This window comes from Mastacembelus armatus, chromosome 3 (assembly GCF_900324485.2).
Source record: "Mastacembelus armatus chromosome 3, fMasArm1.2, whole genome shotgun sequence".
Classification (NCBI taxonomy): domain Eukaryota; kingdom Metazoa; phylum Chordata; class Actinopteri; order Synbranchiformes; family Mastacembelidae; genus Mastacembelus; species Mastacembelus armatus.
The window spans coordinates 9,961,597-9,986,775 of record NC_046635.1 but is presented as its reverse complement, the minus strand read 5'-3'; the positions used below and the strand labels follow the sequence as shown (position 1 = coordinate 9,986,775).

Here is a 25,179-nt window from a genome sequence, read left to right as displayed (position 1 = left end):
AGTCTCTCTCTCTCTCTCCCTCTCCCTTTCTCTGAAACACGCGCGCCCGCGTGCGTGCGCACGTGCATCAATACAACCTTACGTGCATGCGCATCTCTTCTGCTCTCTCTCTCACTCTCTCTCCCTCTCTCTATCACGCACATTCAGACTGGCAGGCAGACCAGTGACACACACACACACACACACACACACACACACACGCACACACACACACTTTCCCTTAGCTGTGCTTTTGTGTTTTGTCAGAATTAATGAGAAAAGTTCCCTTGCCCTAGGGGTAATTAGTGTCCTTGGAGTTAAATAAGCTAATACTTAGACACCTCTGGCACAAGCAATTATGTTTGTGTATTGAATAATTGATTCAAAGAGGGGGGAAGGGCTGCTAATCAGATCTGAGCATAATGAATTGATTTAATTAACAGGGGAATCCGAGGGTCTCTGGAAACTGCGCGCATTTATTCAGTAGCAGCAGAGGCGAGCGCGGCACATAAACTGGGAGCGAGGCGGCGTGAGTTCGCTTTTAGCAGTTGTCAGAGTTGCAATTGGATTTGTTTGAATATAGTTGCTGTTTGGGAGCAAATGAGAACGAGAAAGAGAGAATATTAACAGCGAGGAGAGCTCAGCCGTTCAGTCTGAGCGTCTGATCCGTCCGTGTGTGCTCAGTTCCACATAGGCGACACTAGATTTATATCGCTTTTCATTGTTTTGCCTTTTTTTTTTTGTTATTCGCATGGAATTTATCAAGAGCTACCAACGCTGTTTGATCGCTATTTATTTGCATTACAGTTCAGTCCGGATAGGGGGATCTCGCTGCGTGTATCACCGTGTTCCGTGTATGAATTATTATTGATAGGAGGAGAAAGAAACGTGCAGACTGCAATTCGTTTTTTCCAGGGTTTTGGTTTATCGAGGCGTAGTCTAGTCAACCGCGCGTTTCAAAGCCATTTCCAGGAGAAGCTCTGAGCAGACCGAGCGGTGCAGCCTGCTGGAGCCGAGGACGGATCGCCCGGGGAAGGACTCCTCGTTCCTCAGGACGATGGTGTTGGACAAGGAAGAGGGTGAGTAACATCTCCGACCTAAGGCGCCTTTAAACCGAGGAGTAACACGGCAAACTACTGACATTTTACACGTTAAGTGTTTCCCGTCGCCCGGGACCCTGCGCACTCGCTGCCTCTAGCTTTACATCGTGTTTTTTTTTTTTTTTTTTTTTTTTTATTATTCAACCCCATTTATTCAAGACTGGGGGGGGGGGTCCGTGTTTTTCGCGAACAAACCTGAATACCGTGGCTGCTTTCTCACCATGAAGTTGGGGTGCACTTACACAAATAGCCATTCACCGCCAAACAGCAGTCTAGTTCGGGAAGAGTTGCGTGTTTATTCGCAGCAGATGTCTGTGTCTGTAGCGTCTTGTTTGAGGATATTCCACAGACGCTGCAGTGCATGCGGCTGCTCTTTTTCCTTTCCTTCCTCTTAAGTGCTTTTTGCGTCTGTGAAGTTAGCGAGGCAGCCTTTGACATCACCACGGGATGGGAGATGACAGCAGAGTGCTTTTAACTTGATTGCAAATTATGGATAGCGCCGTGCATCGTTTCGCTCACTTTGGATCTAAATAGGCCTACTTGCATTACTTATCTATTTCAATGTATTTAGGTTAATGGGTGAGGCAATCTAATTAATTTTAATTTAAATTCAAACCCGCCTCTAATGACGTCCCATTTTGGATGGAACTGATGTTGAAATGTGCAGCGCATTTATCACATTCAGGACTAACTGGTGCATCTGCATTTAAATGTATGTCTAGAACATGGTAGTAATATTGATATGGTATAACAGGCTTTGTGGTCTGAGATGAAGTTATTCTTATGTCTGTCTTTCTTCTGGCACTTCTTTGAGAGTAATTTGAGGATTGATATGCTGACAGTATAGACCACCTGCACAATGCACAATGACAACCTCCATAACCATAAAACATATTTTGTGTGTGTGTGTGTGTTATTTTTCAGGGTACAGTATATTTCTCTTGCAGATTTGAGTTTTTCCAGGGCTGCTCCTCCTCCAAAAGTAATGGATGCATTTGTAACCCATTATTTATGTTTGAAAATGGATATTTCATATCTCTTAGCAGAGCATCCTTTCACTTACACATCTAAAAACCAATAAAAGGATTGCGGCAGAGACATAAATTGGTCTGTCTGGCAGAATCCATGTTGTGCTGCTAATGTACCCAAATTAACTCAACTGTAAATTGTCTCCTTTGGATGTCTGTCTAGCTACAAGTCCCCTATATGATTCATGATTCAGATTGCTTTTAACAGTTATTGGCTAAGCAATATGGTAAATGTACAAGGTGATGCAAATGGCATTAGTGGGAAAGGATGCACAGGAGCATGTAATGCAGTCAATACTACATTAACTACTGATGCCCAATTACAGAACCAGGGAGAGTGGCTTTTAGGAGCATTAGGACTTGCAGAAAAGCTGAGATCACCTGCTGCTCATTGCCTAAAAGCTTCACCCTTTATTTGCTGGGCCCAACCAGCAGCTCCAAGCATTTTGGCCAGGTTGTCAACAGAGCTGCTTGGACCTGGTCTCTTTCACTGTGGTGCCTCTTAGCGTTTATTGGCTCTAAAGTTATAGGCTTGTCAATTCAACCTCCTTGTCTAATGTATCCACTTAGTGCCTGCACAAATAAATGTGTGCGTATGTGGAGAGGGAGGTGTGGGATGGTGTTTTGGGTGGCCACATGAGAGTATGTGTATGATTACTGTCTGTTTCTCTTGACTGATTCACTATTATGCCTGTGTGTGTTTGTGTGCGCTGCTTAAGTGTTCATATTTCAGTCCTTATGTGGCCTATAAAACAGATCACCAGTGTGTCTGCTCTCATTTTGCGATCCTTATTGGCAGACTGTTTTTGAACTCTGACTTCCCTTTGATAAGTCTGAAACAAATTGTGCTAGAAAAGCAATAAGCAGAGATGAATCTCTGTGCCCCTTTACTTTCACTCCATTGAGAAAATCTGCCTGTTACAAATAATTTCACGCTGTACAGTTTATTAAGAGTTAGAATTAGAAAATCAAATTTCAGACAGGCTGCCGTTAGTTATGATTCGATCAAATCTAACAAGGATCAAACCTAAAATATTTGTTAGTTCTACATTTTGCACATCCTAAACTAACCATTGTGCTCTTAGGTGAAGCAGTCTTTAACTTTAAATACACTATCTGGTAAAGCACAAGTCTGACAGCACAGAGTAGGACCTGTAAAAGGAGCACTGCTCTGTGAAATGACCTAATATGCAGGTCATAGCTAGTAATGAATAGCAACACATGTACTAAAATATTCCATGTCAACATTTTATTTCACCCTACGATATGAAGGTTCAATTTGTGTCTAATTTGTGAGGAAATAGCAACTCAGCCATTTTTCCTTCTTCGTACAAACTACAGGAGAAGAAAGTGGGTCCACACATTTTGCACACTGAAAGCATATATTAACACAAGTACATTAGACTCTTTACAGACCTGAGCAGAAGAAAAAAAATCCTCCAGCTACTGATAAAATTGTGGTTACCTTTGCTTGTTAATTTACGATCCTGTTATCGTCCTGTACATTCATAAAGCATGTGATTGAAAAGCAATGCTTCAGATGAATAGAGACTGGTGATCTGTCGGCTGCTGTAATAAAACTTGGGCTTCAGGCTCCGATTTTTATTTTGAAATAATAAGTATTGCTTCATTCTTTACCAGTGTTTCCATGGTAATACTGTCTTGTAGCAATGTTATATTGATTTAGAAAGTGGACAGTAATATTTCTTTTCTGTTATTTGGTTTCTGAGGGTTGATTTCTAATTTCCAGTTGGAGATTACTTTTATATGTTCCTTAAGTCTTTTCACTTTTCCAAAGGAATGCAATTTGCTCCCCTGTATTTGCTATTTTCTCAGCTTATTGGTTTGCTCTTACTTCAAAATTAAACTTGCCCATTTCAAATATTAAAATTACGTCTGGTTTTTGTGCTCTGGGCCCTCAACAATATTGCAAACGCATTGCTTCTTTTGATATTTCTTAAGTCACTACCTTTTTATTTTTTAATAAAGCTTTATTTCAGACACTTGTGGTGCCTAGACTTTAGCAGTTTAACAGAGATTGTAAAAAGGCAGTTGTGTGTTTTAAATAGTCACAAGGACTGTAACCTGTGCATAGCTAATGCATGAAAAATGCCCTTTTTTCATTTGCATTCACATGGCAAAATATTACTAAACACGCAGTATGTGCCCACTTGATGGTTCGATAATCACATTATCTCTTTTGCATTGACATGTATTGTAACTTTCTTTCAATTTTGTCCATCCATATTATACCAGAGCAGTTCCCATTCATTTAAGCTACGCTCAGCAGAAAAAAATGATACAAAATCACATTTGTGCCATTTTCAGATGTGAGTGCATAATTCTGTCTAATCTGTTTCTGATCTTACAAATGCAGAATTCTCACTGGAGACAGTTTCGCCCGTTACAACTAAATCTCTAGATTCCTATCAGTCCTGATCATTTCACATCTATGAGTGCAGGAGATGTGTATCACTTCCCGTAATCTTAGAGGAATTCAAAGGGACTGAATTGAGACTTAAGAGACACGTGTTAGCGAGAGCAACCACCTGTACGTAATGCAATTGGTTGAACTCATCAGTGTGGCACACAAACTCAATTATGCACTCTTGAGCTGTACGAGCATCCCTTTTAATACTGCTAAAGGCCACATGCTTGTAATGTTATCATACAAGTTTTCACAACATCTAGCCACTGATCGCATCACAGGAACGGACAATCCCTGTTGTGTTGTCCACTGTCTGACCCTCTGTCATCGCAAAGCAGACTTTCTCAACCTACTGATACCTGTACAAACACGTGCACGCTTCCTGCAAAATCTCATCAGTTTTTGATTACACAAAGTTATTTTGTCACGTGTTTACCTATTGTGCACTCTGTGGTCTGACTTGTTTGACACTCTGACGCACTCTGTAAAACTTACTCTTTGCTCTCTGTCATCATAGGCTTAGAAAAGGAAAGAAGGAGAGATGGGAAAGGCAAATGACATGCCGCAAAGTTCTTAAAATGAGCAAAATACACTGTCATCAGCTACTGTTCTTTGGCAGGAGTGCAAGTGCCAGGATGTCTAGATGCTCATATAATTTAAGATAAACTTTAATATTGCACATACAGTTAGCAAATAAAATTTCCCCTGTTAAACCCAGTTCCCACATAGGCACTTTGTATACTGCAAAGTTTCGTACTGCCAAGTGTTAATGTCATGGTTTAGATATTTAAAATACTTTGTACGTACTTATTATATGTGTAATAATATGAATGTAATTACATTGTGAGAAACCTGTCTGACAGAATCAGCCACATACTACGCTGCAGAAATGCTTCTCTATTGCAGTGCCAAGGTACAGTACATATTTGAAAGGATTTTAGACCTAGAATACACTCATTAAAGTGGAAGTGGAAGTAAGTATAAGTAAGTGTATTTTATATGTTGATTTGATTACTATAATGCATTATTCAAGTGTTATCAAAATCTCAAATTATAATTGCACTGATGTATCTTAAAGCTTTCTCGGCCTTTAAACAAACAGGTCTGTTATTTTTCATTCAGTATTAAATAGATCTTATTTAATCCCTCCTAAAGTAGTCCCTTGATGCATATTTGTTTAAATGAAAGGCAGCACTGTTCATGTATGTGTGTTTCTTTGTGTTATATAACTGATACTGGATCTTTAAAGCCAATACCAATATATACCAATATGTAGCTAATAAAAAGTCCAATAAAATATATAATCTGACAGTAATTTAAAAAAAAAATATTACATCATATAAATGAACAATTTAATCTAGATTCCTTGGACTTTTTTTTTTTTTATCAAGATCACATCCTGAGTGAGACATTTTACAGTTAAAAAATAAACGTGTTAGTGCTCTGTGGTAGAAAGGTATGTAACAGAGACCATTTTTATTTCACCTCAAACCTACTTTGGTATAGTTGTACTGAAATTTATTGGTACTTACTGGCCAACATGTACACCAACTCCAATATATTTCTAGTAAGCTAACCAGCAATTCATAGGTTCAGCTGCAGTGTGTATCATTACGTTTGTGTGCACTCAGGTCCTGGTGGACAGCAGAAAGGCCCAGGTAAACTGTGTGTAGGTATTTTGAGGGATGAAGACTAAGTAAAAAATATGATCGGCTTCTCATGGAAATTCCTGTTTTGATCTGCGAACAGCAGTTGACAATTTTCACGTACATCCATGTTCTTGTGAGTTGTAAAGCGGGTGGTTGGATGGTTTGATTAACAGTGGTCTATGCTAAATATGGGGAAATGTACTCCTCTAGAAATACATTACTGGTTTTTGTTATACTGTAATGTACTTTTAGGCATAATGTAGTTTTGGGAGAAATCACCTATTTGTGTTCTGCCTGTAATGCACACATTACAGTGGCAAAAGGAATTCTTGCTGGTGCCTTATTTGCCATTTGCCAAATCCCTGATTGTTGCTGCTGAGTATTTTCATTTGTTTTTGGCTCTGCCTGTGTGAACGTGTGGCTCTGAGGATGGCGGTGTTGGTTGGTCACTAAAAGACACTTTGTTCTTGTGGGATGTAAGGAGGAGTGCAGCCTCTAGGGGTTGCTAGTGTGACTTTCAGACCTAAAGTCTTGTTTTACTGTAAGTGTCCTTCCAACACCACCGCACTCTTGTATATTGTATTCCCATTGCAAACTGGGTGTCAAAAAGTAGTTATGGCCTTAATGAAAACTTTCTCTAACCTGTGTTCACAATCCCTTAAAGATGTTGTTATGTGTGCATTTTATAGCAGTGGTAAGTTGTTTTAATCTAACTTCTTTTTTTTTCACACATTCACCCACATAATGCATTCAAGTACAACTTAAAATGACCTTTACTTGACTATTTTTTGGGAAAAACAAAATGTCAAAACCAAATAAAAGCCTCTTTAAAACTTTAAAAAATCCATTTAGTGCAAGAATCCAGAGAAAAAAAGGTTGTAGGCTTCACACTTTTAAGATATTAAAGCTGTCCCTGTTTTGCCTTCTTGCTTATTGCTGATTGGATGACCTTCAGTAAATCAAATCTAAAATAGCTAATTAAATTCTGTGATTCATGGGGGTATTTATTTACTTCTTGAAGCTAATAGATTAGATTTTAGATATTAAAGTTTTCGCTTCAATCTGTTCTCTTTGCAAGTATAAATTCATTAGTAAATGACAGCCACCATTCACATATGTTCCCACTGTACTCAACACCAACTTAAAACTGTTTCTCAGACCTTATCACCCCCTCCCCCAAGCCCACACCCATTCCAGCCTCATTTCTATTCATTTCATTTTAATTCATTTCATTTGACCAGCTGTCTCTAGCTGCCATTTGATTTTAGACAGTAACAAGAATTACTCCTTGAGGAAATATGTCAGTCTTTATGAATATTATATTATGAAGTAATTTAAAAGTATTACAGATACTGATTAAAAGCAAGCTATTTTCATAATCAAACATCACCTAATGTCAGTTATAATGCTAGTCCCCTATGAGTTTTAGTGCAGACTGTTTTACATGAGATAACTTCGTGTACAACCTGTCATGACATCACACCCAATATTCATGACCTGTTCTCTAACTATGCACCCAACCAACCTCCCTCATTATTTATCCCATCAGGTGTGGGAGTAGATGTTTGAATGACATCAGAGGCCCATTCTGCCAAATAACTGCCCCCTGTGGGGAATTTGCATTATTCAAGATTAAAGAGTCTCACACAGTGCACCACAGTGTAGTGTTCCTTCTTCCCCTCCATTTTCACTACACCGAGGGCCCTGAATGGCACACCTGTCTCCTGACATATCCTTTGAGATAATAAGTGTGCAGTAATTGCTGGGGAGTGGGAAGGATTTTGTACATCACTTCCTGACCTCATGAGTGACACAAACTTTAGAAGACTGCATTTATTCCTCTCCAAATGTATTTTTAATGTGCTCTAAAAAGTGTTTGTGCAATATTCTGTTCCAGATAGTGGAAAGTGGCTGTGACAGGTCTAATGGTTAGTTTTTTTTGTTTTTTTTTGCCAGGAATCATGAAGGGGCAGACAAGATTGTCTCTTCTATCAAAGTTTTAAAGAATGTAGTTTGAGAATAGATGGACTTTACCTTTATTCAGTTTCAAATGCAGACGCTTAAAAAAAAATGTCGACTGATCTCACAGCTACGCTATAAGAATTCAATTTGAAGACACATTTACGTTCTCGGTCAGTGAAAGCATGCAATTAAATGAAGACAGGCAAAATAGCACATCTTAAGAGCTAAAAACCCAAGACAATGCCGAACGATAGCCAACTAAAGCCCACATTTGTTTGGCTTACACACAATCCAAATTTTTCTCCTTACACTGTCAACACACTGACAGCCCTCTCTCTTTAAGTGCTCTCATGAGTTTATTTAGGGTAACCCTGCATGGTAAAACCATGAATGTTTGTGCTTTTTCGTCTTCTCCTTATTTGCTTGTTCACTCACTGTCATTTCTAGCTCCATCTCTCACTCTGTTTCTGCTGTTGACAGTTTACCTTGCGGAGCTCTAATCTCACCCTACTACTGAGTAACCAAGTGTTGGAACAAGTCGCCTTCGTAATGATTTGGAAACTCTGCCAGTTTCATGTCTTTAAAAAAAGCAGCAATGAATTTAATTAGAAAGCTGTTGCATATCTCTGTGATACATTTCTTTTAATTAACCCCATGTGAATAAATTAAAAATAATAGGGGGCTGAAAAGTGTGGAAAAAACACCCTAATGAAGTTTTCTGTTAATTGGGATGGAGTCTGAAGCCAAAGCACAGTGAGTAGTGAGCACCAGGAGCTAACAATGCCTTCTGTAAGCCTCAGAAAAGGGCCCAGGGCCTTCGTGCTGACTTCAAGTGTAAGAAATGCACCTCTGACGTGATGGAAATGACCGTGGGCTTAGAGAAAAGGCAGTCCTGTTCCAGGCTGCTCTGCTGAGACTCCCCATGCCGCGCTTGAAGCTGGGCCAGTGTTATTGCAGCCCTAATGCGGCTGACTCATTTGGAGCGGATCAGGAGTAATTATGGTAGGGAAAGTGGCTGCCGACCGTGAGGGTCAGGACACTTGTAACATGTGAAAAGAGCAATTATTCCAGGAGACAAAACCTTCCCTTATCCTGGGCAGTGCCAGGGTCAATGCAAGGGATGGCTGGGCTCTGTTTCACCGGGGCTTATTAGCTGCAGCAAGCTGCAAAGTTTGAGAGAGTGCATCTTGTTAATGAACAGTCCCCTCCTCATCTGCACCAGCCTTGTCTGCTTTCTTTCCCACTTACTGTGGGTGTTAATTATGTCATAATCATAGCATGCATACAGTCCCAGAATTCACCTCACAGACCCCAGCATTCATACACAACCATCTGGAAATGTAGCATGCAGTACAGTAACACAGAAGGCGCTTACAGCAAACTATTAGGAAAAAAAGACTCAGGATCAAATGTAATATTGACATGGGCCTTGTAAGAAACTGCCTAATTTGAGAGTGAGTATGCGTCTGTGCGTTTCCCTCTCTACAAGTGTGTGTGTCCATACATATCTTTTCTTTTGCTCCTTGCATATGCTCCAACTAAGGATAGGAACATGAATCAGACAGTGAATCAGTAGTCTTTATTTTCCTTATCACTCAGAATACACCCATCAGTCTCTTTTCAGCCATGTGTATTCCAGCTGATATTATTACCAGATGTCTTGTATTTTGTCTTGGCAATAGAGAAACATGTCTATGGGCGCAATTACAGCAATGACGGAAGCTGAATGAAAGGGGCTGATTCATGCACACAATGGCAGGACATCTGCATGAGATCCCTATTAACCTTAGTGGCAGACACCCTGGCCCAGGGACAAATTTTATTTGGGATTGCCATGGCCACAGCATTTACGGTGGTGGCATAAAAGAGTGGGAATTAAATGTTCTAAATGTGAGACTCACCGAGTTTGTGTAAGGCTGTACTAACACAATGATTTGGTTTTAGACCATTCTGTACTCTTCTCCGTGTTTGTGTCTCTTACCATCCATAGGAGTAATATAACATAATATAATAGTTATTAAGTTATCCAGGGTTAATGCATGATGATTTGCTAACTTTTTGAATCAATTTACAGATTCATTATATACCATTAAAGTCCAGTTAATATCTTGGGGCCAGAGTGCTTGGGATTAAGAAATGATGATGCTGGTGGGGGTGGTGATGATGATGATGGTGGTGATGATGGTGACGATGACAAAAGCACTTGTTTCAGCTAAATGCAACCTTTTGGTAATGTGGTATCTCATTTCCCAGTCTGTGTATTCACCGCGCTGGTGGCTAATGCTCTTATTTGCTGCAGCTGGGAGTTAGAATTATAGGGGCCCCCTCAGAGGAGGCCCACCCCAGGCCAGCTTCCACCTCCTTGAAAGCCCACCTCATGTGTCAGGAAGCCTGAGTGATTCTCATCAAGATCCCTTACCTCCCCATGAACCGGCAAAGTCTGCACCGCACCATGGTGTCAGTGTGCTTTTAATTGATCAAAAGATATTTAACAAAACGCAGAATCAAATGTAACTGTCCCTTCTGCCATTAACGCTGAGTGCCTGTGAGAGCAGCTGTTCCACTGGGATCATGTGCATAAAAGTGTAGTGAAGCATACCAGGGATTTGTGAGTCAATTTCCTTACAATTGTGTTGTAGGCACATGGAACTAGAAACGATCAGTAGACTAATTCATTTTCTGATCACCACTGACATTATTAACTAATTTAGATAGCAAACATTTGTTGGTTTCACTTTATCAAAAGCAAAACAATTTCTGCTTTTAGTGTGAACTGTTGATTATTGTGATATTTGATGATATTTGAAAATGACACCTTACTGAATTATCAAAATCAGGATTACTATAACATAAACTGAATATCTTGGCTTGGAGCTTATGGTTAAATGAAATAAGCTGTCCAAAAAGGTCAACATTTTTCACTTTATGACACAGACGCAATTAATAATTAATTGAGAAAATAAATATCAGAATAATCAATATTGGAAACAAGTAAGAGGACAAATAATTACACAAATAATTGGTTTTGCACCATCAGCAGCAGATTACAAGTCAATAACTAGTGTTCTTTTAGTCTGCGTGAAATGACACAGTCTGACTAATGATGGCTGCAGGATGAAAAGAAAAGCTGTATACATTACTGCAGCATATTATCCAAGCAGCCCCTAACTTGTTTTAAAGATAATAACCAAACATTTTAGTGATAATGACAGCAAGAAGGGGTTTGGGACAAACCATCTCTTTTCACACACTCCTGTCAGGTTTGAGGAAACGTGGGTTTTTGCCACGTTTATGTGATAATTGCATTTTTCCACTTTTGAAAATTTCCTTGAGTGCTCCAAACAGCATATTTTCTTTTAAAACCTTAAATATATCAAAAAGTTAGCAGACTGATGTGATTTTTTTGATAGCTGTAAAGACGGAAGTCTAAATGGGGTAACACAGAAATCGGATGCTATCTCTATAATGGAAAATACATGCTCTGACAGATTGCTTGGGCTGAGAAAAACTAACTGTACATAGTCTTGAAAGATGCAATCTTAAAGAAAGTAGATAGATGGAAGAAGAGAGAGATGACAGGCCTTTACACACAGTACTAATGGCAAATTAAATTCCTTCTCAGGAAGGATATTTGGCAGGGCAAGAGCTCTGTCTTCACTTTGAGGGGGAAAATGCATCTGTTGTTGAAGAATGAATCGTGATGTGGAGGGGCATGCTTTTGGTGACATCAAATGACACAGGAAGGTCAGTGGCACTTGTATCTGTTAAATGGATTGGATTAAGTGGAAGCTGCCTCCTACTCTGCCGCTTCCTTTCATAATGCAGCTTTTCTTTCTGGGAGGTGGCAAGCATAGGAGGCTCTGTTCTACACCACAGTTTCACAGAGCGCTGGGAGTGGTGACAGGTGCAAGAAAATGTCTCACGGCATTAAGGGAATTGAAAAGACATTTACTTTACACACTCATTTTTTTTTCTGTCACTTCTCTTTGTTTAGCAGGTTTGAGGTAGTGCTTGCTACACTACTATTAAAGTTGTTTTCCAGAGGCTGCTTTGGTAGACGACATCAAACCAATGTTTGTTCCCTGCAATGGCTTCAAGTAAGAGGCATCAGTCGAATGTGCATACTGGTTTCCAGGCACAGAGACATCTCTCTTACAGCCAGGCCTGAAGTAGTAGGACATATGCATGAAGACATGAATGTCAGAGTAATTGCGAACACAGAAATCGGGTCGCAGTAAGATACAGAGTGTTGTCACTTTGATGATGCTGAGCAGGGTTTTAAACAAAGCGTGCATCCAACAGTGCGCGAGCAGCTTACAGAGCTTCCAGCATAGGTTAAGCTTTGGCCTTTTCAAACGTGATGTAAAACATACAGATGATACGTTTAAAGGGATGTGTGGCTGCTGGTGGTCTCCATCAATTAGGAGTAGTTCTCTGGAGGTGGAGTAACGACCTTTTTGTATAATTAGTTCTCTTATTTAAAGCAAAGATTTTGAGTAGAATAACTAATTAGGTGTCATAAAAGGCATATTAAAGATTTTTGTGATCTCTGAGGGAATTGCTGCAACTCCTTTCTTTTTCTTTGTACAAGTACTGAAGCACACATTCATATACATGTACACAGACACACACAGAGGAATTCTCCCTCTCCTCATTAAGACTGTTTTTAGTTCTGTAGAAGCCTGTCAGCCAAGCACTGTTGGCATACCTGCAGAGAGCTCCCCTAACAAGCCATGAAATGCAGGTAGAAGAGTCCGCCCTTATCCAGCGTAGCTTGAATTTGAAGCTTTTTAGCTTCATTTACACTGAACATTGGTATTTATAGCAGGTTTTGTGATCCTAATGTGCCAACTTCAAGGGGCCTGTTTTGGGGAGAGAGGGAGGTGAGGGAGCTGGAGGGCAGACAGAACACTAATTGATGGCTCCCATCACCAGCACTGGACCAATTAGCCTCTCCGTTCCACTTCTGATAAAGAAATAAGACGGCTCAACACCACCAGAGCACTTACTGACATATAAACTAAAGCCATAAATTTAACTAACAAGCTCTCCTATTTCTTTCACCTCTTTTTTTTTAAAGGGTGGAATGCTAATTATATTACAATAATAGCATTATTGATGTGAGGATGGCCAAAAATTTGCAGAGAAAATCTGGATCCAATAACATGCTTTGCAAGTCCATTTACATGTGTAGATATGTGCATGCATGTGCGTGTGAGACAGACAGAGAGAGAGAAAATATGCTTTTCTATGCCAAAGAATTCCTTTGAAAAGTGGTATAAGTTTTTTTTTTTTTGTGAAAGAGAATAAACTTGACAGGCTTAGGCGAGAAAAACAATGCACAAAGTGAAGCAGTCCCTTGTTACCAGCTGAGGTTGTGTTTATCACGGAGCAAACCGCAGACTTACAGTCAAACAGCAGATCTAACTACAGAATGACCCCATTCACACTTTATGGAAACTGTGCATACCGACACAGAAATAAAAATCCAAACTTTTTTTTTTTTTGTGTGTGTTCTGGACAAAGTACACCTGTATGCTGTGCTACAGCAGAACAGTGAAACGGTGACATTTCATACACATCTCAGTATAACATGTTTAAAAAGGGATCTTTATAGTGTACATACTCCCCCACACAACATGCTGGCCTAACCCCCTGTCATGCAGAGTGTCCAGTCTTTTTTCTTCCCAGAGAGAGAGAGAGAGAGAAATGTGTTTTGAAAGTAGAGTGGCAAGTGGCGTCCACTGTGTGTTCTTTTGGACGGATCAATAGCTCAGTGTGTGAGAGAGTGTCTTAAGAGCTGTTGTCTTGTGCTTTCAGCTGTGGCAGACCTGTTAGTGCTACAGAGGGGAGCTGCACACCCCTGCCTCTGTACCAGCAGTGGCCTGAGGGGGGCTTTTAGTCCAAACACAAAATGTCAACCACACATAGACTATTAGTGTTTAGTGCAGTTATTAAATGGACTTTATTTGTCCTTTAGGAGGCTAAAAGGTGCACTTAAAGGGGACCTGCGTGACAGCAGGGCAATTTGTGAGTTTGATAACTTAGGCTCGCTGGTTGCAGACACATGAGTACAGATAAGTGTAAAAGGAGGAAAGGCTGTAATGCTGTGAGTAAGGAACACTGTGCGTGTGTATTTGTGGTTTATGTGCACATGTGTGTGTTTGTGAGTCTGTGTGTGTATGTATGAAACACCGCGAGTGAGTGTATGCTAAAAGGCACTTAGGCCATAACATATCTCACTGGGGTCTGGTAGCAACGTTTTTGTGGTCAGAGGCTTTTTAAAAGGTTAATGTTAATCTATACCAAACAAAGCCCATGAGGAGCTTTTACAGCTGTGGACAGTTGAGTGAAATAGGCTTTGATGAAATGGTAGGTAACTAACATACTGCACAGCTCTCTCAGTAAATACCACAGTAAGCAAAATAAACACTGTGTCTTTTATCCTCAGAATACACAACACATGCCCCTTCCTCTGAAGGCTGCTGCGAGTGATCATGTAACTTTTGTATTACAGCATGTTCTTAGTGGAACCAGTAAGTCAGGGCTTTGTAGTCCAATGTGACCTGTGTGCCTATCTACATGGAAGAATGTTTTCTTTAATGCATATGAAGCAGGCAGGCAGTGTGCTGCAGTCGTGCGCGAGGCCAGGCTTAGGCGACTCGAGAAGCAGCCAGCTTATCAAAACAGAATATGAAAAGTCACTTGTGTTCCTGGGCCGTAAATCACGCATGGCTGTTTGTCTCCTTATCGCTACAGGTGTGCCGATGCTCTCCGTCCAGCCCAAAGGGAAACAGAAGGGGTGTGCTGGCTGCAATCGCAAGATTAAAGACCGCTACCTGCTCAAGGCCCTGGACAAATACTGGCATGAGGACTGTCTCAAATGTGCCTGCTGTGACTGCCGCCTGGGGGAGGTGGGCTCCACCCTCTATACGAAAGCCAACCTCATCCTCTGTCGCAGGGACTACCTGAGGCAAGAAAGACACACAATCACCTTTTCTCCACTCACAACAAGCACAAAGGCCACACCATTCCAAGAGCTGTGTGACATGAAAAGATCACATTGGCTTTTTTTTTTTTTTTTTACCTTCATCTACAACTTTTGCTTTGCTTTCTCAGTGTGTGTGTTTCTCCCAGACGCAGCTAAATCATGCAAACATTCCTCAATGTTTCTATATCACAGGAAAACCTGGCGTAATATATTGAGAACTGGCTGTCATATTCTGTTATTGCATGTGTATAACAGAAGGTAATGCTGTTTTGAGATGCCTGAACACAAGAATTTGGCAGAAGCAGAAAACAAGGACATTTGGGGAATTTTTGGAGCAGCACGTCTCCTTATTTGTAATCCATAAAATATATATATAAAAAAAAAACTGCATAAAGATTCCCGCGCAACCATCAAAACACAATCATGCTTTCATGACATTTCTGTGTCATTGCATCCACAGTAGAAAATGCATCACACAGAAGTGGTGGTACACTTGAGAAGCTGTTTCTAACTTTGACTGCTATTATTGAAAGTTTTTACAGCAACACTACTGTGACATGACTGGTAAACAGTGTGGGGTTCAACTTTAAAAAAGACGGTAAATTATCCCTGTATTGTTGATGCATTTTGAAGACATTGGAAGCTGTATCAGGTGCATTCATTCATTTCAGGTGAAGCAATCAAAACAGGCATGACAACATGGATAACTGCACATCACACAGTGTCATGCCATAGGGACTTTTATACTGACAACAAATATGTCCATTAAGCTGAGTTAGGTATAAACCACATGTTTGTTTTTGCAGTGGTTTTCTTTATATTTTAAATACAATTTTATTTTATATTTTTATATTTTTCCCCATGTTTACATGAACACATAGGACTTCTGTCACGAAGAAGACTGACTCTCAGTTATAACAGTACTGCAGGCTGTGCGAACCCCCTCCTCCTTTTCAGATGCCCCTACCATCTGGTTGTTAAATTAAACATGACCATTTCCTAGGCGTTAAGTCACATTCGCAATGAGATCCTACCATTTATCTGAAAAGGGAATCCCCTGGGGCCGACTTAGAGATGCCGGTGCCCTAGCCCCCATTTCCAAAACTCCCTGTTCACACTGTCCTCCCCCTTTCCCTTTCTACAGTCCTGTTCTGCCCATGAATCTCTCAGTTCCCTCATTGATATCTCCAGCTTGCTGCTACCAACTTATGTTTTGGGCAGGTTTATTGTGTTTATTAAAGAGCGGAAATTACAAAAGAGTAGCACAATTTCAGATCACGACTTCAATCCAAAGGAAGTGGAACCTTAATCAACTTGAGTTTCTTTGGAGTCACTCATAGATCTCCATGACATTTCACTTTAATCTCAGCTTTTCCTCTGACCTGGAAGAAGCCTGCAGCCCACTTGAGAGGCGCTTAGGGACGTTACATAGAGCTAGGCCATTACCATCCATCAGCTCCCACCCACAGTTAATGCTTTTAAGATACAGTGAGAGGTCTACTAAGACCTGATTTTGCCCCCAGAAGGGGCAGATGGTGTAGATGAGGTAATAATAAATGGGCAAATGACCAAGAGAAGGCAAAAATGATGAAGCTCAGAGTTTCACTTGGTAAAATACATCTGCTGAAAGGACAGCAACCCCAACCCCCAAGCCATAAGTGCCTAACTGGCACAGTGAAGGGAGACCGGAAAGCTTTCTCGCACATTAGACCAGTAAGATGTAGAGGTCAGAAGGGATGAAAAAAGGAGACAGGCATATGAAATCAAGAGTTAGGAATACCAAGATAACAATAAAAAAGTAAAGAGAAGGAGAGAGCTTTCTGTGCTCCTCTGTTGCCCTGGATTGCCTAATGAAATCCATCCCACTCGCCTGCTCTTCAGTCTGCGACAACTGCAGAAGTCTTAATGGCTGGAGATGCTTTAGATGAATTCTGTTATGAACAAATTAAAAACCTTGCCTTGAGTAGAGAGAAGAGGCAGTTTGAGAGACCAGAGTATTTGAAAGTAGGTGATGCAGTCTCCATCCAGCACCAGTTTCTTTTTTGTTCCTTTTTTTCATGTAGAAGACAAAGGCTTCCCTCACCTGCAGTAATGAAGTCAAATCTGTGCGCTGAATTAGCCTCCTGTACTTCATTAAAGACAAGCGGGTGGATCAAACACACTTTGGTTATTTCCCAGGGTTTGGAACCCTGCCATGTTCACATTAATTATTATAGGAGCTCCATCTGCGATTGTCCTTCACTGGCATTAGCAACTTATTGAATGCACTCATGCTTTCCTGAATCTTACACTTTGACACACACAAACAGTATAAAGCGCACACACCTCAGCCAGTGTCCTCCTGTGCCCTCCAAACCATTGCACCAACAAAAAAGTTCAGTCTTTAATCCCCCTTACATTCATTTTCCTGTACCAAGTGTTTTTTTAGCTACTTGGACACTCTCTCATTATAAAATGAGAATAATAAATTAATTAGACGTTTCCTTTATGTCTGTGGCTCAGGACTGTACGACATTACCAAAGGGTTGACAATCTAGTCATGGTGTGATCATCAGGACTTGAAGCCTGAAATCATTTAATCTTCTATTTCATATATTAGAGAGGACATAATAGTCATCCACTTATCAAAATGGGGTATAATTAACTCTAAGAGGAAAACGTTTTCAAGATAATGAACATTATAAGTTATCCACAAACCGGTGAAATAGTGGGGGAAGATGATAGCTCCATCTGGATGTGACTGTTTTTCAAATCTGTCCTCTCCTTACTACTTCAGTAAGTAAAACAATTGTTCTCCTCGTAACAGTTGCTCTTCCTCTCTGGGCAAGGTAGATCTGAACAGAAAGGTTTACTCTTTCAAAATGACACAACTGTTGGGGAAGGTCAGAACATGCAATGCATGCATTAACAGCTTTCCCTTTTATGAAATCTGACAAACCCTGTGCAGGCAGGGAAGTCTCAAAGAGCTCAGAGAACAGGTAGAAAACTTCAAGAGCCACAGCCCAATCTGAGGGAAGCAATACAGAGAGGCAGACGATGCACTGTAGGAGCTTTAAGGGTTTGAAGTTAGCAAAGCAGCAAGTTGAAAGAACTAAAGAAGGCCCTCTTTTCTCTGAAGACCCATTGTAATAACTCAATAACAGAAGAAGGAGAGCTGAGCTTCTTTACGTTCCTGCCGTCCAACTTTGCTCCCAACAACACACATCAGCACACGAAGTTACATTTTTAACTACTAAATAAGAGCTCTTTTAAAAGAAGTTCTCCGATGTTGATGAGGTATATGGAGGAAACTGAACAGGCAGGGATACACATTGTCATGTAATATATAATCTCTGCCATTACAAATAATATTACTTCTAGATTCTATTTTGTTGGCACTTTAAACAGCTTTTATTATTATTACTACATTGTTCTCAATCATTTTCAAGCTAATATTGTCTGAATTTATATTTTATATATTTGCTTATTAACTTTATCATATATGATTAAATACTGAATAACAAGCAGGTGGTTGAATAAAACAAGACATCAGAAGTTGTTAACTTAGCTCTGGGAATTTATAATTGAGATGTGTTGTTAGTTTACCACTATATTTACTGCTAAAGTTGCAGCACTACTAACTATTATGTACTATAAAAGGCATCACATAATATCTGAAAAATAATTTTTTTAAAAAAACCAACACCATCCAATAAACAGTCAAGCTGCTCTCACTCTATACAGCACTATCCCACTCACAGAACCCTGCCAGACTGTCTCACAGGTTGTGTGGAACAGGCCAAAATGCACTTCTAACCTTCTAACCCATTTAAATGAATCACAGAAGCATCTATTTTAAAATAAGACTTTTTTGTGCACTTCAAACCCTACTAGAATGCAGATGATTGATCAACTAAACCTGATGGGCTTATTACGAGAAGCCATGAACAGTGCTCTCTTATTTTCCACAAAGTCACCATTCACACACTATTTGAATAGAAATGCTGAAAAAAAAAAAACAGCATTGATACTGAATCTTTTTTTCACTTTCCCTTATGAGAATATTGATTTATTTAATCCAAATGACCAGGGAAATTGAAGTGCATGAGCCACTGCACTCTTACAATACGGAACATGTGTCTGAACAATATGTGGGATTTCAGCGGAAAATAGCCTATTCAAAAAAAAAAAAAAGATTGTAAATGAAATGAATTAATGTTTTCAAATGTAATCCACAACTTGTCTTTGAAGACACTGTTTCAGTGCCGTGAAGCATATCGTGTTTAAAGGGGGGGGGGAATGACTGAACCAATTGTGTTAATACAGTTTTCTTGTGTGTTGTATACATACTGTACACACTACATACAGTTTACTTGTAATTCTTCTTCACAGGTAAAATACAGTCTTCTCTAACTATCGTGAGACCATCCTGAGCCTTTGTCTCGTGTACATGACATTAGTGCCTTAGAGCTTTAATCAAAGTATTGAAACATTTTAACGCATCTGGTCAGTCCATTCATGGGCTGGCTTCTACATTTCTTTCAAAGGCTTAGATAAACCTAAATGTGCCTATTCCTTTTCACTTTCTGTTGCTTACGTCTTTGTTTGTGTGCTCATATGTTGCATTCACATAGTTGACACCAAATCTTTTGACCTAAACTTGCCTCATGAGCATTTTCGCTGTGTGGAGAATTCATTGCTTACCATACACCATTTGAGAGAGTGGTTCAACTCTGGTCACTTTTAGTTCCATAGGAACAGGAAGAGAAGAGCGTAATGTGTTTGAACAGGTATCTCAAGCTGTAATCTCCTCTTAGCATGAGGAGCTCAATTATTCCGTTTGCTGACATTGCATTATAACCCAGTATGAGTGAGAGACGCAGCCATATCCATTGCACTTTTTTTTTTACATTTCAACTCTTCACATTATGGAAATGACGGATCAGTTTTTCCTCTGTGTCAAACTTCTGCCTGTGATAGTAATTTCGCTTCTCATTTGAGAAGTTAATCAAAATTACTATCTAAAGATAAGAGCCCAAGCACAGATTAAGTTTTTTTTTTTTTTTTCCCTTGGCACATTATCTGCTGCACCCTCTCTTTCATACTGTAGTTCCTGAAGATGATCTTCAAAAAGTTCAAAAGGGAGACTCAATTTAATGCATAAAGGTCAGCTAATGGGGAGTACTAGTCTGCCTTATGATGTCCTCGCTATTATCAAACTTCCCTACATTTGTGCTTTCCAGTCCCAAGCTAACCCTTTTGAGACATCATCAGGATTTTTCTTCTCAAACGTGATAATGACGAGCCACAGACGACATCATACAACTGTTCTCGTGGCCGAGCAACATTCAGTACCACTACTAAAACTGGTTATGGTGCATAAAGTTGGTATAGTATGCCCTAAAATAGCTTAATTGTTTTTCAAAAACAAGACAGAAATTGAATGCATTGCCGTCCTATTTTATTTATCTGCATTATTTATTCTCCCTGCTTTATAAAATAAACCTTAAAGGTCAGTTAAAATAACCTGTATGTCTGCTGGGCTAGTAAAGTAAAGGAAAGTAAAATGCTGCATACCTGAGAGGGGCTAGGGTTGCATAAGTAAAAAGCTCTGCAGAGGTGAGATGCCCAATAGAATTCTTTGTGTTTCATAATAAAGCAAAAAAAAAAAAAGGTTATACCCTCAATATATGGATTCTAGGTTTGCAGAGAATATGGATAGAGCTAAAAGCTAAAAACTCGACACAGACGCCACACACTCTTTTGACTGAAGGTAGAACTTAGTGTTGGCAACAAGCTGGGCTTCCCTACCGGGCATTTTCACAACCTATATGTATCAAGTGAGAACCATGTCCACAGCCCAGCGGGGTGTAATGGAGAAGGGTTAGAATAATCCTACGAGTTGTTATAAGGTGTGTGCATGTCAGTCGCTGTAAATGACCCGGGCTTTCTGTGAGCGAGAGAAAAAGACATCACTGTGAGACCGCTCAGTACAGCAGAGCTCAGGTTTTGTGAAACCTGGAGCAGCACCTGTCACATCAAATGGCAGGTGCTGCTCCAGCCACTTGTGTCATGATGACACAGAAAGTGTGAGGCTGTGGTTATTAACAGAGGGACTTCTTGGTGAACAGTCAACAACTGGAAAGAGAATTAACTCACATTTCATATAAGCTGTAAAGCTGACCAGAACAAAATCAGCAGTATTAAATCAACACAAAAAAGGTGTTTACATGTGAACAGTGGACGCATACAGTATAAACACTTTTTATTGTTAAATAAACACCCCCAGAGCTGGAACACCTGGGTGTTTTGTGCACAGGAACTGATCTCTTACGTTTTGAAGGCAGGAATATAACAGTAATAAGGTCCGTTTCTGTAGAAGCTATACTACATGTACTATACTATACAAATTGTTTTGCCTCTAAGTTAAGAAAAAAAAAGCTACTTCTTGGCTTTACTGAGTGCCCTTTGGGTGGCAGATGTCTGCTCCATGAGAACATTCAGATTTTTTTTTTTTTTTTTTTTTTTTTAATTGAAACAGTAACCAGTTGTAATAACGTCTCTGTTTAACACCCTGTGAATCCCTCTCATGGAACATAACAGCCTTTCTCCCTCTGTGTCTGCCTCTCCTGCTCCTCTGGGGCACTGGGCCCTAATTAGAAGCAGGGCTGCTGGATAGACGCTTTCTTTAACAAGGTGAAAGCAACTGAATGGGACTAGCATAAACGAGGCAGAATATCAACACTGTGCCTCCTCTGTCTGAGCCCTACAAGTTTGGGGGAAAGTGTTTAACATACTGTTGGAATGAATGGCAATCTGCTGTTGCCTTATCCCCTCTTGCAAAGCTGTGAAACGGTCCTTTTCCTTCTGCAGAATATATAAATCTATCTGTGCTTCAGAATGTCCAAATTAAACATAGGGGCAGGCGCTTGGAAAATGAAAATGTAAATCTGACTGGGAAAAGCATTTGAGGTTCTGTTGCTTTGAGGAGCAGAGAGATCTACACCAGTGCCTCCTTGGTCTGCTTGTGACCTTTATCATTTGGCTCCTATTTAATAAGCCTAAACAAGCAGCAGCAAAGCCTGAGCAGCGAGTCTGTTCGTTGTGAAACATTTAGTTAACTCTTCAAGGTTACATCTCCAATCATTGGCTCCACTCTGAATGAGAATGGAAGATGGAAAAATAGAGAGAAGGGATTGAGCATGAATCCTTGTAAAAGAAATCTTTTTGAACTTATGACTACATTACAGAACGTAGCCTCTTGTGTAAAAAAAAAAAAAAAAAAAAACCAGCTGGCTTTGGTTGGAGATACACTCATTAGGTATTTTCATTTTGAAAGAAGAAAACTTTCAACAGCTCAAATGGTTTGCCTCAGATCTGTTTTTATTGCTTGGGGGAATGTGCAAGGGGGAAATTCTTTGAAGAAGATTAAAACCATGTGATTATTTTAATTAGATCATTAGCTAAGAATTAAGACCTATGTTTGTAACTCTCCTTAACAAAAGTACCAACTGGGTGCCAAGAAAGATTTGTGCCTTAAATTCAGTGTATTTCCATTCTGACCCGTTTCCCCTTCCATTGTAGCATTTCTTTGCTATTGTTCTTGCTGTCACTACGTTTTTGTTTGCTCTTTTATTGCATCAAGGTAAAGGGAAGGTGGGTTAATCTCTGTCTGTGCTCTCTGTCTTTCAGGCTCTTTGGTACAACGGGGAACTGTGCAGCCTGCAGTAAACTGATCCCAGCCTTTGAAATGGTGATGAGAGCCAGAGATAATGTTTACCACTTGGACTGTTTTGCCTGTCAGCTTTGTAACCAGAGGTAAGAATGGGGGTCATAAATGCAGAACAACATTGCCTTTTTTTTTTTTTTCTTAAACAAAACCATGAATGAAGTGTTAAAATGGCCAATAATTTAAACAATTGAAGCTGCTGAAAAAGGTCTCAGGTGCAACATTTCTTTCTGGCTTAATACATTACTGCAGTAAACTACAGTTTGTAAGTCAGAAAAAAATAGTGTTGGTCTTCCTGTGATTTAAGACTAAAGCCTGCCGTATTGCATTTGTAACACCCTGCTAATTATTTTCTATTGTGACACACTGCCAGCCATTTGTCCTTGTTTGTGGCTAGATCTGTAAATCTTTTAAACCAGCAGGATGGTAAAATTAGTTGTTGCTCGTAGGCATAGGAGCTGCAAAAACAAGGTTCTCCAAAGGTGTGCTGCTTCATAACAGAGAGAGAAAAAAATCTACACAAGTATGAACTGTTGTTTCCTTAATAAAAACTATTATGAAATTGGAGTGAGCAAAAAGCCTATGGGGTGACGTACATAGAAGATGACATACCCAAATATTGCTTTTTTCCATTAATACATTGTCAGTAATGGCACCACTCTGGGAGCAGAACGTCCTTTGCATGCTTGTCAGGGGTGCTGTGACCCTGTTCTTCCACACAGCACAAGCCCATTAACCTTCTGCAGGCCAGATTCAGTTACCATAGTGAACACCTGCTGTAAGGGAATTATGACTGCAGTCTCTCTTCTCAGCTGGCAGACGTGAAGCCAGGTCTCATCTGGCACAGCATTGCCACGGCCGTGACTGTTTTACCAGCCTGGCACATTACTAAAGCCAAGCCACGCTCGGCTATATTCTTATCTTCACTCCCGTTCAGTCACATTATGGAGCTGTCTCCACTGTGTCACACAAACAAACAGCTGCACAGAAAAGAACATCAGTAGGACAAGGCTGCTATGTGTTATTTTCCCTTTTCAGTTTACTTTAAAGGGGGAAAAAAAAAAAAAAACATTCTCGAGCACTGGAACCAAACTGGTGTGTCAAAAACTAACCCCGAGGCAGAGTTTCCTTGGAAACTCTTTTGGAGCCAGCTCCTTTTTGCCGGGCCGAGTAGAGCTGACCAGCCTTTTCATTGTGTGCTTGCTCTGAAATGACGAGGTTTTAATCTACTTTTATTTGAAGCTGTACATTTATGATGACCATCAAACCAGGCTTTTTATCTGACAAGGCACTGTCAGCGTGCATCAGGTAAAACATCTTGAGCCAAATGTGTGCAATTAAACCAAAGCATCATTACCTGCTGATCTTAAATGCAACATTTTTACTGCCAGAGCACAACAGAGACAGCCATTTAAAACTACAGACACACACATCATTTTGTCCTAATGCCAACAGTAATCATCTTTGTATTTTTAACAACAGTATTGCCTTTGTTTCTGTTCGTCTGCCAACAGGTTTTGCGTGGGGGACAAGTTTTTCCTAAAAAACAACATGATTTTGTGTCAAATGGACTATGAGGAGGGCCAGCTGAATGGGAGCTTTGAGACACAGGTTCAATAGTTGGAACCTCATGGCAGCAACGATTTGGCTCCACACTTTACACATGAGATGGATGTTCTGCTGCACTTGGAAAAAGACAAGCGTCTGTCTGCTTGCCTGCAATACTTTTTAAGACCCCTTTATCAGTCCCTAAGGACTCTATTGTAAATGTTCAACTTTTTGCCCCTCCCACACCCCAACACTGAGCAGTTACAAATTCTGATGTACAGTTGTGCCTGCTTAGCTGAGCACTGTATTGCTTGTATGTTTTGTGAAATTTGTTTAAGGTTTGCTTTCTTTTCCTTTTAGAAATGGTTCATTGGAGGGTATGTACAGTCTGTTTTCTCTGTATATATAAACTGGAACATTTATTTTATGAAATGTAATGCAATTTTATTACTAGTGTGAATTAAAGATTCTTAAATGTTCATAGTGAGTTTTTTTCTCTTGTACCAAAACCAAAGTTGTCAGAGGAGGTTGCCCCATGTGTTGATATGTAATAATGTCTCCAAAAACCGCAAAGCTATAAAAAGCCTTGCAAGAGAAAAGTATATTTGAAGTCCTTCTTTAAAACGTGATGCAGCAAAAGAAGTTTTATTACATTTTGCAGAGTTCTGATGGAATTAGAAATGCTGTTTAAGCTGGACTAAATAAGATTTTATTTGGAATAAAAGAATGCTTCTCCAAACTGTGTTGTTGTGAACGTGCAGGTGTCATGAAAGGGAGTGAGTTAAG

General features: G+C 40.0%; 1 protein-coding gene across 1 annotated transcript; it reads left to right on the top strand.

The window, feature by feature from the left end:
- Positions 1-592: 592 nt before the first annotated feature.
- Positions 593-25,179, top strand: lmo1 (LIM domain only 1). Its single transcript, XM_026320105.1, has 4 exons — positions 593-1,058; positions 14,906-15,119; positions 22,809-22,934; positions 24,360-25,179. Exons 1-4 carry the CDS (start codon positions 1,037-1,039, stop codon positions 24,463-24,465), a joined length of 468 nt encoding a protein of 155 aa, XP_026175890.1. The 5' UTR covers positions 593-1,036; the 3' UTR covers positions 24,466-25,179.

Excerpts from the sequence above, each read along its gene's own strand:
- lmo1 (XM_026320105.1), top strand. The coding sequence starts at position 1,037 with ATGGTGTTGGACAAGGAAGAGG. Across the intron at positions 15,120-22,808 it reads TGTCGCAGGGACTACCTGAG|GCTCTTTGGTACAACGGGGA; the intron begins GCAAGAAAGACA and ends TCTGTCTTTCAG. Across the intron at positions 22,935-24,359 it reads TGTCAGCTTTGTAACCAGAG|GTTTTGCGTGGGGGACAAGT; the intron begins GTAAGAATGGGG and ends GTCTGCCAACAG.